We start from the raw sequence: 13,278 nt of genomic DNA on the forward strand, positions 1-13,278 counted from the left end.
GTTCTATTATCTGATTTTATTATTATTAATTATTATTATAATTATTATTATTATACATTTAATAGAAAAAATATTTCAAAGTATTTTCTATTTCTTCCAAATAATAAGCATCTTTGCCTTCCTTTTCCTAGTTAAATTTATCAATCCATGCACCATAACAATCAACAGAATTAAAACAAATATGTACCATAGTAGACAGAAAGACTTATTTTTCTAATTCTTTATCTGTATTGAACATACTTTAAGATGGTTCAGTGAAGTGGATACTTCAATGAAGTACTCAATAATTTGTGTAAAACCTCCTTCACATCTTTGTTTCTCAAGCTGTAGATAAGAGGGTTAAGTAAAGGATTGAGAACTGCATAAAAAACCGAGGCCACTTTGACTGCATTCCTAGAATTTTTGGAGTTAGGAACACAGTACAGGGAAAGTATGGTTCCGTGGAAAATGGTGATAGCAGTCAGGTGGGAGGCACAGGTAGAAAAGGATTTGCGACGTCCACTAGTAGATTTAATTTTTAATAACGTCACAAAAATGAACATGTAAGAAGTGAGAATGATCAGCAGAGTACTCACTTCATTAAAAGTTGCAAAACAAAAGAGTAGCAGGCTGGGGATGTGTATATCAGAACTAGAGACAGCAATGAGGGCAGTATATTCACAGAAGAAGTGGTTGATCACATTAAATCTTGAAAACTTTAGTTGAAGAGCATAGCAGAGGAGAATCAAGGTGGCAAATGTGCTCCAGATATATGATCCAGTAACAAGCAGGATGCACAGCCTCTGTGACATGACCACAGTATACAGCAAAGGATTACAGACGGCCACAAAGCGATCATAGGCCATAACTGCTAGCAAGTAGGACTCAGCCACCACAGCCACACAGGTCAGGAAGTACTGCAGCATGCAGCTGAAGTAAAGGATAGTTTTATCTGCCTGAAACAAGTTCTCAAGCAGCTTGGGCATGATGATGGTTGGGTAACAGAAGTCAACAAATGAAAGGTGGCTAAGGAAGAAGTACATTGGAGTGTTGAACTTGGGGTCGATATTGATGAGCACTATCATTCCAAGGTTTCCCACTACCGTGATGATGTAAATGAAGAGAAAGATTAGGAAAAGGGGAATCTGAAGCTCAGGGTAGTCTGTGAAGCCCACCAGGAAAAACACGATGTCCACACTCACATTTCTTTCCATTAGTACCATAATGCCTATCAGTAGACAGCTGAGGCTGATGATTCTCCTGTTTAATATAAAATAATGTAAGAAATATTAAATATTCATGAAGGGCAATATAAAATGCTATATAAGTTTTGTAATCTGCACAAATCAAATGACTGAGGTTTATTTATTTTTTATTCCAAGAAATGAAAGTTTATAGAAATCTGTGGGAAAAGTTATAAACAGTGCCATTGGGCCATGTTTACATATATAATATCATTGAGGCATGAGCACACTCTGAAAATGTTTAATGCTTTATTTCCTATTTGTTACCAATGACTGAGGCATTTACTATGTATATTTATTTTTCTTCTGAATAGTATTGTCACTGAATTAAGTACTGAGCATATAAAGAAAAATCAAAGCGTATCTTAATTTCAAGATCATGAAAATAACATTTTTATAGTAGCAAAAGAAAATTAAATAAACTCACTTGTTACAGAGAGAGTCAAAATACTTCTGGTGTTCTGTGAATTGAGAACAGTGGGGAATGAAAAGATTCTTATATTTACTTTTTATCTCTGGGGAACACCTTTAGAGAAAATTCAAGACAATATTCCATACAGGCTCAGAGCAGGTAATTACTAAAATAGCAAATCTCATCTTGAAGAAGCCTTAATAATGAGACTTTCCTTGAAATGACAAAGATATCTCTCATGAAGTTCACTCTCAAGAACTATTAGTACATAATTAATAAATCTTTTGTCACTAGCATTAAAAAATATCCCAATACACATCTTCTGCTAATCTTGATAGAACTTTTTTGGATTTTGTAAAAGAGTATATTGCAATTTAAGGTAAATAATTTAATACTTTTTCACATAATATATAAAATTGTAGAGTGTATGTAATACATGAAGCAAAATATAAATTATTTCTGGCCTATCCAGTGTATTATGCAAGCTACCATTTTTTTTGGGCCCTCTAATTCAACATTCATGACATCTTATAGAAAACATTTGGCAGACAGATTGGTCATAATATTGGGTAGGTCACACTGATACATGTTGAATAGATCCTGAAAATTGTCAAGAAATATAACAAAAAAAACCTCTTATGATTACTTCTTTGTCTAAATTTTCGATCAAGTATTTTGCCTCTTATTAAAATAGCTTTTCTCTCAATAATGAATATCCTGATATCGCTTCCTCTTCATCCTCTCTTCTCATTTCTGCCTAACATGCATTTACATCTTTATCTGCCTTTTTTCCTAAGTAGAGAACAAACACTCTAAGGACATAATAAAACATCAGGAAATATAAATACTAGTACATTGAAATTGTATTTAACAAGCAGGAGTAAATATTCCAAGAAAATGCACAAGAAACAGATATAGACACAGAGCTGTACTCGTTCACAAACTCAGGTATTACAGAAAAACACCAAATTGGAAGCTGTAATGTATCTACTAATATCATACAAGTTTAAAAATGGAGATAAAATAAATAAAAATTATGTTTTTAAGGCCTCAGATAACTATGATATGAAAAATGTTCTAATATGTTCTTGAGTTCATTATATGCTGTCATTCTACTACTAGAAATGTAGTCTTTCCACAGTTTCTTCTAACAAATGCATCCCCTCCTCCTGATTGAAAGGAGGACAGATCTTAGTATTAGTCCTTGCTAGCATACCAAGTCTCTGCAGGGCTAGGTGCCTCTGCTACCAGATTCCAGTTAGGGGAAAGGATTCTACAGGCATGAACAAGTTTAAGGACAGCCGATTCCAGTTATGTGGGACCTAGAATGAGCAGCTGTACATGTTCTCAGAGCTTTCTTTCATATTCCAGGAAGTAATTTGAATATGGAATAATGCAATAAAGTCAGAAATAAGGCTATGGAGTGGAAAGGAAATAAAGAGGAAAATTTTGCAATTTTATTATATCTCTTTTTTTATTGAAGAACTTTATTTAAAAAAAACAAAGATAAATGTACAAATTTTTAAGCATTTTTAAGGTTTGATATTCTACATTAAGATCTTACTAGTTACAATGAGCAAAAAGTACATGCAAAACAGGATGTAACCAAAAATTAGTCAATGTTTTCTTAGTGTGTAAGGATTGAGCCTTATTTTTTTTTTCTTGAACTTCACACAGTTTGTGAGTTGTTACAGGGGCAGTCCAAGACTCTGGGCTTAGCATCCAACTACCAATGTCTGCATATTGTGTCTCTTCTTCTGTGACTGCGTTATCTCACTCAGGATGATATTCTCTAGATGCAACCATTTTCTTAAGAATTTGGTTAAGTCATTGTTTCTGATAGCTGAGTAGTACTACATTGTGTAAAAGTACCACAATTTTTGTATCCATTCATCTACTGAAGAACATCTGGGCTCTTTCCAGCTTCTGGATATTATAAATAGAGTTGCAATGAATATTGTGGTGCATGTATCTTTGTTATATATTGTAGTGTCTCTGGGGTATATGCCCAGAAGTGGAATAGCTGAATCTTCAGGTATTACTAGGTCCAATTTTCTAAGGAATTGATAGACTGATTTCCAGAGTTGTTGTAACAGTTCACAAGCCCAACAACAGTGGAGAAGTGTTCCTTTTTCTCCACAATCTCGCCAGCATCTGCTGTCATCTGAGTTTTGGATCTTGGCCAATCTGAGTGGTGTGAGGTGGAATCTCAGGGTTGTTTTGATTTGCATCTCCCTAATGCCTAAGGGTGTCTAGCACTTCCTTAGATGTTTCACAGCCATTCCATATTCCTCAATTAAGAAGGTTTTGTTTATCTCTGTACCCCATTTTTTAATAGGGTTGTTTGATTTTCTGGTGTCTAGCTTTTTGAGTTCTTTGTATACCTTGGATATTAGGCCTCTATCTGCTGTGGAGTTGGTAAAGATCTTTCCCCATTCTGTTGGCTGACGTTTTGTTTTCTTGACAAAGTCCTTAGCATTACAGAAACTTTGCAATCTCATTAAGTCCCATTTGTTAATCTTTGACCTTAGAGCTTGAGCCATTGGCGTTTTGTTCAGAAAATTTTCTCCTGTGCCTATGTGTTCTAATGTTTTCCTTATTTCTTATCTAATAGTTTCAGTGTATCTTGTTTAATGTGGAGATCTTTGATCAACTTACACTTGAGCTTTGTACAAGGAAATAAGAGAGGGTCTATTTTCATTCTTCTGCATGCTGAGTGCCAGTGGGACAAGAACCATTTGTTGAATAGGCTGTCCTTTTTCCATTGGATATTTACAGCTCCTTTGTCAAAAATCAGGAGGCCATATATGTGAGGGCTCATTTCTGTATTTTCTATTCTACTCCATTGATCCACATGCATATTTCTGTACCAGTACCATACAGTTTTCAGCACAATTGCCTTGTAATATAGCTTGAGTTCAGGGATAATGATTCCTGCAGATGTTTTCTTGTTGTTGAGGATGGATTTCGCTATTCTAAGTCTTTTGTTATTCCAGATAAAATTCACATTGATCTTTCCAACTCAATAAAGAACTGGGTTGGAATTTTGATGGGGATTGCATTGAATCTGTAGGTTGCTTTTGGTAAGATGGCCATTTTTAAAATGTTGATCCTTCCAATCCATGAGCATGGGAGATCTTCCTATTTTCTGAGATCTTCCTAGATTTCCTTCATCAGAGGTTTGAAGTTTTTGTCATACAGGTCCTTCACTTGCTTACTAAGAGTCACACCAAGGTATCTCATAGTTTTTGTGAGTATTGTGAAGGGTATCTTTTCCCTAATTTCTTTCTCCACATATTTATCCTATGAATATAGGAAGGCTACTGATTGGTTTGAGTTAATATTATATCCAGACACGTTGCTGAACTTGTTTATCAGGTGTAGCAGTTCTCTGGTGGAATTTGTGGGGTCGCTTGATTACACTATCATGTCATCTGCAAAAAGTGATGTTTTTACTTCTTCCATTTCAATTTGTATCCCTTTGATTTCCTTTTGCTGTCTAATTGCTTCGTCCAGGACTTCCAGTACTATGTTGAATAGGTAGGGGAAGAATGGGCAGCATTGTCGCGTCCCTGATTTTAGTGGGATTGCTTCAAGTTTTCCACCATTAAGTTTGATGTTGGCTGTTGGTTTGCTGTATATTGCTTTTATTATATTTAGGTAAGGACATTGGATTCCTGTTCTTTCCAAGTCTATTAACATGAAGAGGTGTTGAATTTTGTCAAAGGCTTTCTCAGCATCTAGTGAGATGACCATGTGATTTTGTTCTTTGAGTTTGTTTATATGGTGGATTACATTGATCGATTTCCTTATATTAAACCATCCCTGCATCCCAGGGATGAAGCCTACTTGGTCATGGTGAATGATCATTTTGATGTGTTCTCGGATTCAGTTTGCAAGGATTTTGTTGAGTATTATTGCATCAATGTTCATAAGTGAGATTGGTCTGAAGTTCCCTTTCCTTGTAGGGTCTTAGTGTGGTTTAGGAACGTGGGTTAGTGTAGTCTCAAAAAATGAGTTAGGTAATATTCCTTCTGATTCTTTCTTATGGAATAGTTTGAAGAGTATTGATATTATGTCAGCAATAAATGTCTGATAAAATTCTGCACTGAACCCGTCTGGACCTGGGATTTTTAGTTGGGAGGCTTTTGATGATTTCTTCTATTTTTTTAGGAGTTATGGGATTATTTAGATGGTTTATCTGGTCCCGGTTTAACTTTAGGATCTTGTATCGATCTAGGAATTCATTAATTTCCTCCAAATTTTTCAACCTTTTGGATTATAGGCTTTTGTAGTATGATCTGAGGATTTCTTGAATTTCCTCAGTTTCAGTTGTGATCTCTCCACTTTCATTTCTGATTTTGTTAATTTTTATAATCTCTCTTTGCCCTCTAGTTAGTCTGGCTAAGGGTTTATCAATCTTGTTGATTTTCTCAAAGAACCAGCTCTTGGTTTTGTTGATTCTCTCGCTGGTTCTATTTGTTTCTCTTTGGTCTATTTCTGCTGTAAGTTTGATTATTTCTTGCCGTCTACATCTTTTGGGTGTACCTGCTTCCTTTAGTTGTAGTTTCAGCTGTGCTGTCGAGTATCTGATTTATGCTCTGTTCAGTTTCTTTTTGGAAGCACTCAGAGCTATGAGTTTTCCTCTCACTACTGCTTTCATTGCATCCCATAGGTTTGGGTATGTAGTGTTTTCGTTTTAATTAAATTCAGCAAAATCTTTAATTTCTTTTTTTTTATTTCTTCCTAGACCCTGCTATTATTTAACAGAATGTTGTTAAGTTTCCATGTGCATGTGGGCTTTTTGTTGTCTTTGGTGTTGTTAAAGACTTAGACCATGGTGGTCTGAGAGGATTCATGGGCGTATTTCAATATTCTTATATCCATTGATCCTTGTACTGTGTCCAATTATGTGGTCAATTTTTGAGAAGGTGCCATGAGGTACTGAGAAGAAGGTGTATTCTCTTAATTTAGGATGATATGTTCTGTAGATATCTCTTATTTCCAGTTGGTTCATAGTCTCTGCTAGTTTTGCAGTGTCCTTGTTCTGCTTCTGTTTCCATGATCTGTCCATTGGTGAGAGTGGGGTATTAAAGTCTCCCTCTATTCTGTGGGGTAAAAGCTATTTTTTGAGGTTTAGTAGGTTTTTTTTTTTTTTTTTTTTTTTTTTTTTTTTTTAATGAATGAGGGTGTTTTTTTATTTGGAGCATATATGTTATGGATTGAGAGTTCCTCATGACAGATTTCCCCGGTAATGAGTAAAAAGGGTCCTTCCTTATCTTTTTTGATAACTTTTGGTTGGAAATTTACTTTAGTCGACATTAGAATAGCCACTCCAGCTTGTTTTTGGTGCTGTTTGTTTGGAAGTTTTTTTCCCACCCTTTTACTCTGAGATAGTGTCTGTCTTTTTCTCTGAGATGAGTTTCCTGTATGCAGCAAAAGGCTGGATTTTGTTTATGTATCCAGTCTGATAACCTATGTCTCTTTATTGGGGAGTTGAGTCCATTTATGTTAATAGATATCAAGGAATAGTTGTTTTTGTTTCCTGCCATTATTGCTTTTGTGGGTTGAGTTGTGTCTGTGTCTTTTTCTTCTTTTAGTTTTCTTGTTTAGGAGATTTCTTGTTTTTACTAGTATGTAGTTCCCCTCATTGTGTTGGGTTTTCCTTCTATAATTCATTGTAGTGCTGTGTTTGTGGTCAGATATTTTGTAAATTTAGATTTGTCTTGAAATATCTTCATCTCTCCATCTATGTTGATTGATAGTTTTGCTGGGTATAGCAGCTTGGGCTGGCAGTTGTGCTCTCTTGGGGTCTGCATGATGTCTGTCCAGGGTCTTCTAGCTTTCATAGTCTCTGTTGAGAAATCCGGTGTGATGTGATTGGTCTGCCTTTATATGTTACCTGACCTTTTCCCCTTACTGCTTTTAGTATTCCTTCTTTGCTTTGGGCACTTGGTGTTTTGACTATTATGTGTCAGGAGAAATTTCTTTTTTGGGCCAACCTATTTGGAGTTCTGAAGGCTTCTTTTATACTCGTGGTCATCTCATTCTTAAGGGTAGGGAAGTTTTCTTCTACAATTTTGTTGAAGATATTTACTGTGCCTCTTAATTGGTATTCTTGTCCCTCTTCTATTCCTATTATTCTTAGGTTCCTTCTTCTCATGTGCTGGATCTTCTGGACATTTTGGGTTAAAATCTTTTTGGTTTTTGCATCTTCTCTGACTGTTTTGTCTATGTTTTCAATGTTACCTTCTGCTCCCGAGATTCTCTCTTCCATCTCTTGTAGTCTGATGGAAATGCTTGCATCTGTGACTCCTGATTTCTTTTTTAGGATTTTTAATTCTTGGGTTGTCTTTTTTAGTGTTTTCTTTATTATGTCAATTTCCATTTTAAATTCTTTCTTCCATTCCTTCATCTCTTTGGTTCTGTTTTCTTCTAGTTCTTTGAGTTCTTTGTGTGTTTTTCTTGTTTCTTCTTTAAAAGCTTTTAATTTTTTTTTCCTCCTGTACTTTTTTAAGGATCTCTATCATCATCTTGAGGCAGGATTTCATGTCTGAGTCTTCTTTTTCTGGAATGTTTTGCATTCCGTTGTTTGCTGTGATGGGAGCGCTGGGTTCTAGTGTTGCCAGGTTGTCTTGGTTTTCCTGGGATATGCTCCTTTGCCTTCCTCTTGCCATCTTGTTGTCATTGATAGGTTCTTACCTTTCCTTGTACCTGGCCTGTATCTCTGGATCTCCGCTGATCCAGATGGCATGTGTCTGAGCCCTGGTCTGCACCTCAAAGCCACTGGGTGGGAACGGATGTCCCAATGCTGGGTTCCTTGTCCCTGGGTCAGACAGGGCAGGAGTTTGCTTTCTGTGCGTGATTGACAGAGATCTTTCTGCCCCCTGGCTATCAGATCACCTTCTCCCCAGGCCTTTATCTCTGGGGCTCTTCTGGTCCAGCTATATTCTCAAAATAGAAAAATAGCAATAACTCATATCTGCATCATTATCTTAACTTATTAAATGAAATTTTCATACACTCTTAAAGCAGTTATGGATATGTTTGCCATAGTACCATCAAAGTTCATACTGACATTGTATATTAAGGCCCAGAAGTAGTGCAGTCATGATAAATGTTGGAGTTTCTCACTCTATGATTGTCATTATTGATTCAAGAAGATTTTTATAAAGAAACTATGTGCTATAGTCGATTAAGAAACTTATCTCATGAAGGAAAAGTTCTTCTCCTGTAAGAAGAGAGAGGGAAATTAAGTTCTAATCATCATTTTCTCTGAATTAAGAATTATAAAGATTCAGAACTGGAGGTACCTAGATAACCAAGATATTGCATATTATTTTTCTTTAAACAAAACACAAATATATAGCAGCCAGTATTTCTCAAAGTTGTGGTGAGTCTTCTTAAGTAAATATGGTGTCAATGTACACAGTTTAGACCCCTGCTGATGAGTTTCAATGGAAGCATTTGCTGTATTGTCAACATATTAGTTGTAAAGTAATAGAACCCAAGTGAAGTCAGAACCCTAGCAAAGTATCCACAGACTGAGGAAGAATCAATTTAATACCTTCTCATCAAATAATTAAAATAGATACTTTCAAATTAGAATTATAAAAATGTGTTTATAAAATGAGTTGGAATATGCATAGTTAATATACAGCCAAACCCATATATTTCCAACTGAGTTTGTGGCTAGAAATGTAATACTTGTAAAGGCAAGTAGAGCATATTTATGTGTGTACAGATGTACATAAAGCCAAGGTATAAATCAATATGAAAACATTTATTTTCATTACCAAATTTTATGATTTTTTTCAAAATTGATCTAAAAGTATATTTCCCCATTTAATTTGTTATGATTTGTTTTGTTTGTTTTATTTAGTGTTGTTCACTATACATCCAGATAGATGTTCCCCATTCTGTTCTCCACTGCTCAAGTCCTTCTGCCCATAACTTTTTGCTGATTTTCCAAGTGAGTTGAGGTTGCTCCTGTGTTTCTCCATACCTTTGCATAACAAACCAGTCTATGCAAATCAAAGCAAAACTTAGACCCCCACTGTTTGGAGAACAGATTACATAGACAAGTAGCAGCAGTAGGAAAAGAGCCTGCTGTAGTTATTAGACTCCTCATGAAGACCAAGCTGTACATATGATATATGTAGGGGGAGGGAACCTAGGTCCAGCCTATGTTCAGTCTTTGAGAGGCCCTAAGTGTCAGGTGTAGTTGATTTTGTTGGTTTCCCAGTTATGCTTTTGTCCCATTCAGGACCTTCAATCTTTCCCCAATTCTTCCATAAGTGCCCCAAAGACGTTTGGCAGTGGGTCCTTTCATGTGTCTGCATTAGCCTCTAGGTGGACACTCTTGGATGATAGCCATGCTATGTTATATGCAGGATAAAGTTAAAAGTTTTGTGGATGGTTTGGTGTGTCTATACTCCATTGCAGTTCCTAGATGTCTGTAAGAGGTAATATCTTTAGGTTACATATCCCCACTCCTATGAATCTCAGCTAAGTTCACTCCTATTGATTCCTAGTAGCCTCTCCATTATACTATTTAGTCATGTTCTTGAGATGCCCACAAATCCCCTTCTCAACATATGCAGATTGTCATTGATTCTCATGACTCTCTGGCTATCTCCACTCTCACTCCACCTGATCCTGAATTCATTCCTATAACATTCCATATCACTTCTCCGACACAGTTACCTCCATCCTCTGACACCTACCACTATTTTATCTTTCATTTTGTGAGTCTCTTGTAATGAAATTCATACAATCTCACTTGGCATTTCTTCAATTTAGGTTTTGGGGTGTGTGGAAAAGAGTATAAGTATCCTGTATTTTAAGGCATATCTTAACTTGTGAGTACATACATACCATGCAAGTATTTTTAGGTCTGGATTCCCTAATTCAGGATGATATTCTCAAGTTCAATCCATTTGCCTGCCAGTTTAATGATGCCTTTGTTTTTAATAGCTTAATAGTATTTCATTGTATAGACTTATCACATTTTCTTTGTCCACGTTTTTTCATTTGAGAGACAATGTAGTTTGTTTTCAGTTTCTGACCATTTAAAATAAAGATGCTAAGAACATCATTGTGTAAGTGTCACAGTGATATAGTGAGGTTTCTTCTGGTTATGGACCAGAAGTGGTAGAATTTGGTCTTGAAGTAGAACTACTTCTAGTTTTCTGAGAAACTACCAAATTGAATTTCAAAGAAGTTGTACAAATTTGCCCTCCATTTAACAATGGAGGAGTATTTTTCTTTTCCACATCTTAGGCAGCATGTGCTATCACTTGTGGTTTGTTTGTTTGTTTGTTTGTTTGTTTTACCCATTCTGATGGACGTAGGATGAGATCTCATAGTTGTTTTGATTTGTATATCTTTAATATCTCAGGAAATTAACCATTTCTTTAAGTGCTCCTCAGCCATTTTAGATTCTTCTGTTGAGAATTATGTGATTTGCTCTATATCCAATTTTTAAATTTATATTATTTGTGGGTTTTTTTTTTTTTTTTTGGCATCTAACTTCCTGAGGTCTTTAAAAAGTTTTACTGTACAGAAACTTTTCAGATTCTTGAGGTCCCATTTATCAAATGTTGATCTCAGAGCCTCAGCCATTGGAGTCTGTTCAGAAGTTTATATCCTGTACCAGTGAGTTAAAGGATATGCTTCAATTTATGTTCTACTAGATTTAGTGTATTCAGTTTTACCTTGAGGACTTTGATCCACTTGAACTTGGGCTTTGTGCAGGGTGAAAGGTATGAATCTATTTGAATTCTTCTACATGGAGACACACAGTCGATCCAGCACAACTTTTAGGAGATGTTTTTCTTTTTTTCCATTGTGTGGTTTTGCTTATTTGTCAAAAGCAATTGTCTATAGGTGTGTGGGTCCATTTCAGGGCCTGCTTTAGTCCTTTCAGTTTGTTTATATGGTGAATTATATGGATGGATTTTTAAATATTGTTCCATCTCTACATCCCTGAAATCTAAGTGGTCATGGTATATGATGTTTTTGATGTGTTTGTATTGGTTTCTGAAAATTTTTATCATTTTTTTTGCATCAATGTTCCTAACAGAAATTGTTGTGATATTCTTTTTCTTTGTTGGGCCTTTATGTGTTTTGGGTTCTACAGTGAATGGGGCTTCATAGTATGATCTTGACAGTGTCCTTTCAGTTTCTATTTTGTGGAATTATATGTGGAGTATTGGTATTAGCTCCTATTTGAACATCTGGTATAAATCTGAATTTAAAACATTTGACCCTTGTCTCTTCTTCGGTTTGAAGATTTTTTTAATGATCTCTTATATTTCCTTAGAAAAAACAGAGATGTTCAGTTTTCCTAATCTTGATTACACTCTGCTAAGTTGTATCTGTCTTGAAAATCATCAATTTGTGAAAATTTTCCAATTTTGTGGAGTAAAGTCTTTGAAATAAGCTCTAATACTTCTCTAAATTTTGTGTTGTCAGTTTTTATTCCTCCCTATTTGTTTCTGATTTTGTTTATGTGGATAATGTTTTGTGCTCTTTTGGTTAGTTTGACTATGAATTTGCCTATTTTGTTGATTTCCTCAAAGAGACATCTCTTGGTTTCACTAAATGTTTGTATTTTTTTTCTAACTGTTTTATTTCATCTCTGGTTTTATTTGCTGCCTTCTACTAGTTTTTACCAAATGTGTAGATGAGATGGCAGCAAAAGTACACAGTCTAAAACAGTCAGGATGACACCAATCGACAGTAAGAACCAATAGAATATAACACAACTGTTTTTTTTTTAATCAAATTAATATCCTAAGCACGTTCTGCACATAGATTGGTCCCTTGTCCAGTAATCATCAAAAAAACTTCCCCTGGCAACAAATGACAGCATATGAGAATACCCTCTGCCAGATAATATATGGGGAAAATGTCCAAATTTAAGGTTTCCATTATGCCCCTTCCCCTGAGCTCAGGTATCCTGCAGAAAAGGAGGACAAAACATTCACTGTAAGAGTCAGAGGGTATGTGGGACACTAGGTGAACATGGCCCATCAAATTATCTTGGTGGAGTCCATATTATATACTTAGAGACTGAATCAGCAGGCAAGCACAGTACCCACAAGGATATGCACCAGATCCTCTGTATAAATATTATATCTGTTATAGAGGTGTCTCTTTGGAACCCCTAACTGTAGGAGTAGGACACTGACTCTATTGTCTGCTTGTGTGACCCATCTACTCCCATTGGCTTGTATTGTGTAGCGTTGGTATGAGAACTTTTGCCTTCTCTTGTTCTATTCAGTTTTGTTGTTTGGTTGTTGTTTCTTGGAGGCCTGTTCTTTGTTAAATGAAGAAAGAGGGAGAGCTTTTTGCTCTCAGACTGCTAGCAAGTGTATTCCTTCTCCGGCATTAGAGCCCACTTCTCTGGGATTCCAGCTTCTACTGAAGACCAACTGAGATATTAAACCTCATAGACCGAGCAACTTTGGATTCTTGGACTTTCTATTCATAGCCAGATATCACTGGATTACCTGGAACACATCCTGGTCTTTGGAGACCAGAGTTACTTCTGAACCAGACGATTGGGCACAACTCTTAAGAGCTTCTGGTCCATTCTCATTAGCAACGTCGGAGGAGCTAAAGGAATCCTTTGCCACA

General features: G+C 35.9%; 1 protein-coding gene across 1 annotated transcript; it reads right to left on the minus strand.

Moving 5' to 3' along the window:
- Positions 1-251: 251 nt before the first annotated feature.
- LOC308428972 (olfactory receptor 5D14-like) lies at positions 252-1,202 on the minus strand (the record flags this gene model as incomplete). Its single annotated transcript, XM_080927612.1, has 1 exon — positions 252-1,202. The coding sequence occupies one exon, from the start codon at positions 1,200-1,202 to the stop codon at positions 252-254; it is 951 nt and encodes a 316-aa protein (XP_080783738.1).
- Between the last annotated feature and the right edge of the window lie 12,076 nt (positions 1,203-13,278).

The sequence above is a fragment of the Micromys minutus genome (genome assembly GCF_963924665.1).
Source record: "Micromys minutus genome assembly, chromosome: 13".
Taxonomy (NCBI): Eukaryota; Metazoa; Chordata; class Mammalia; order Rodentia; family Muridae; genus Micromys; species Micromys minutus.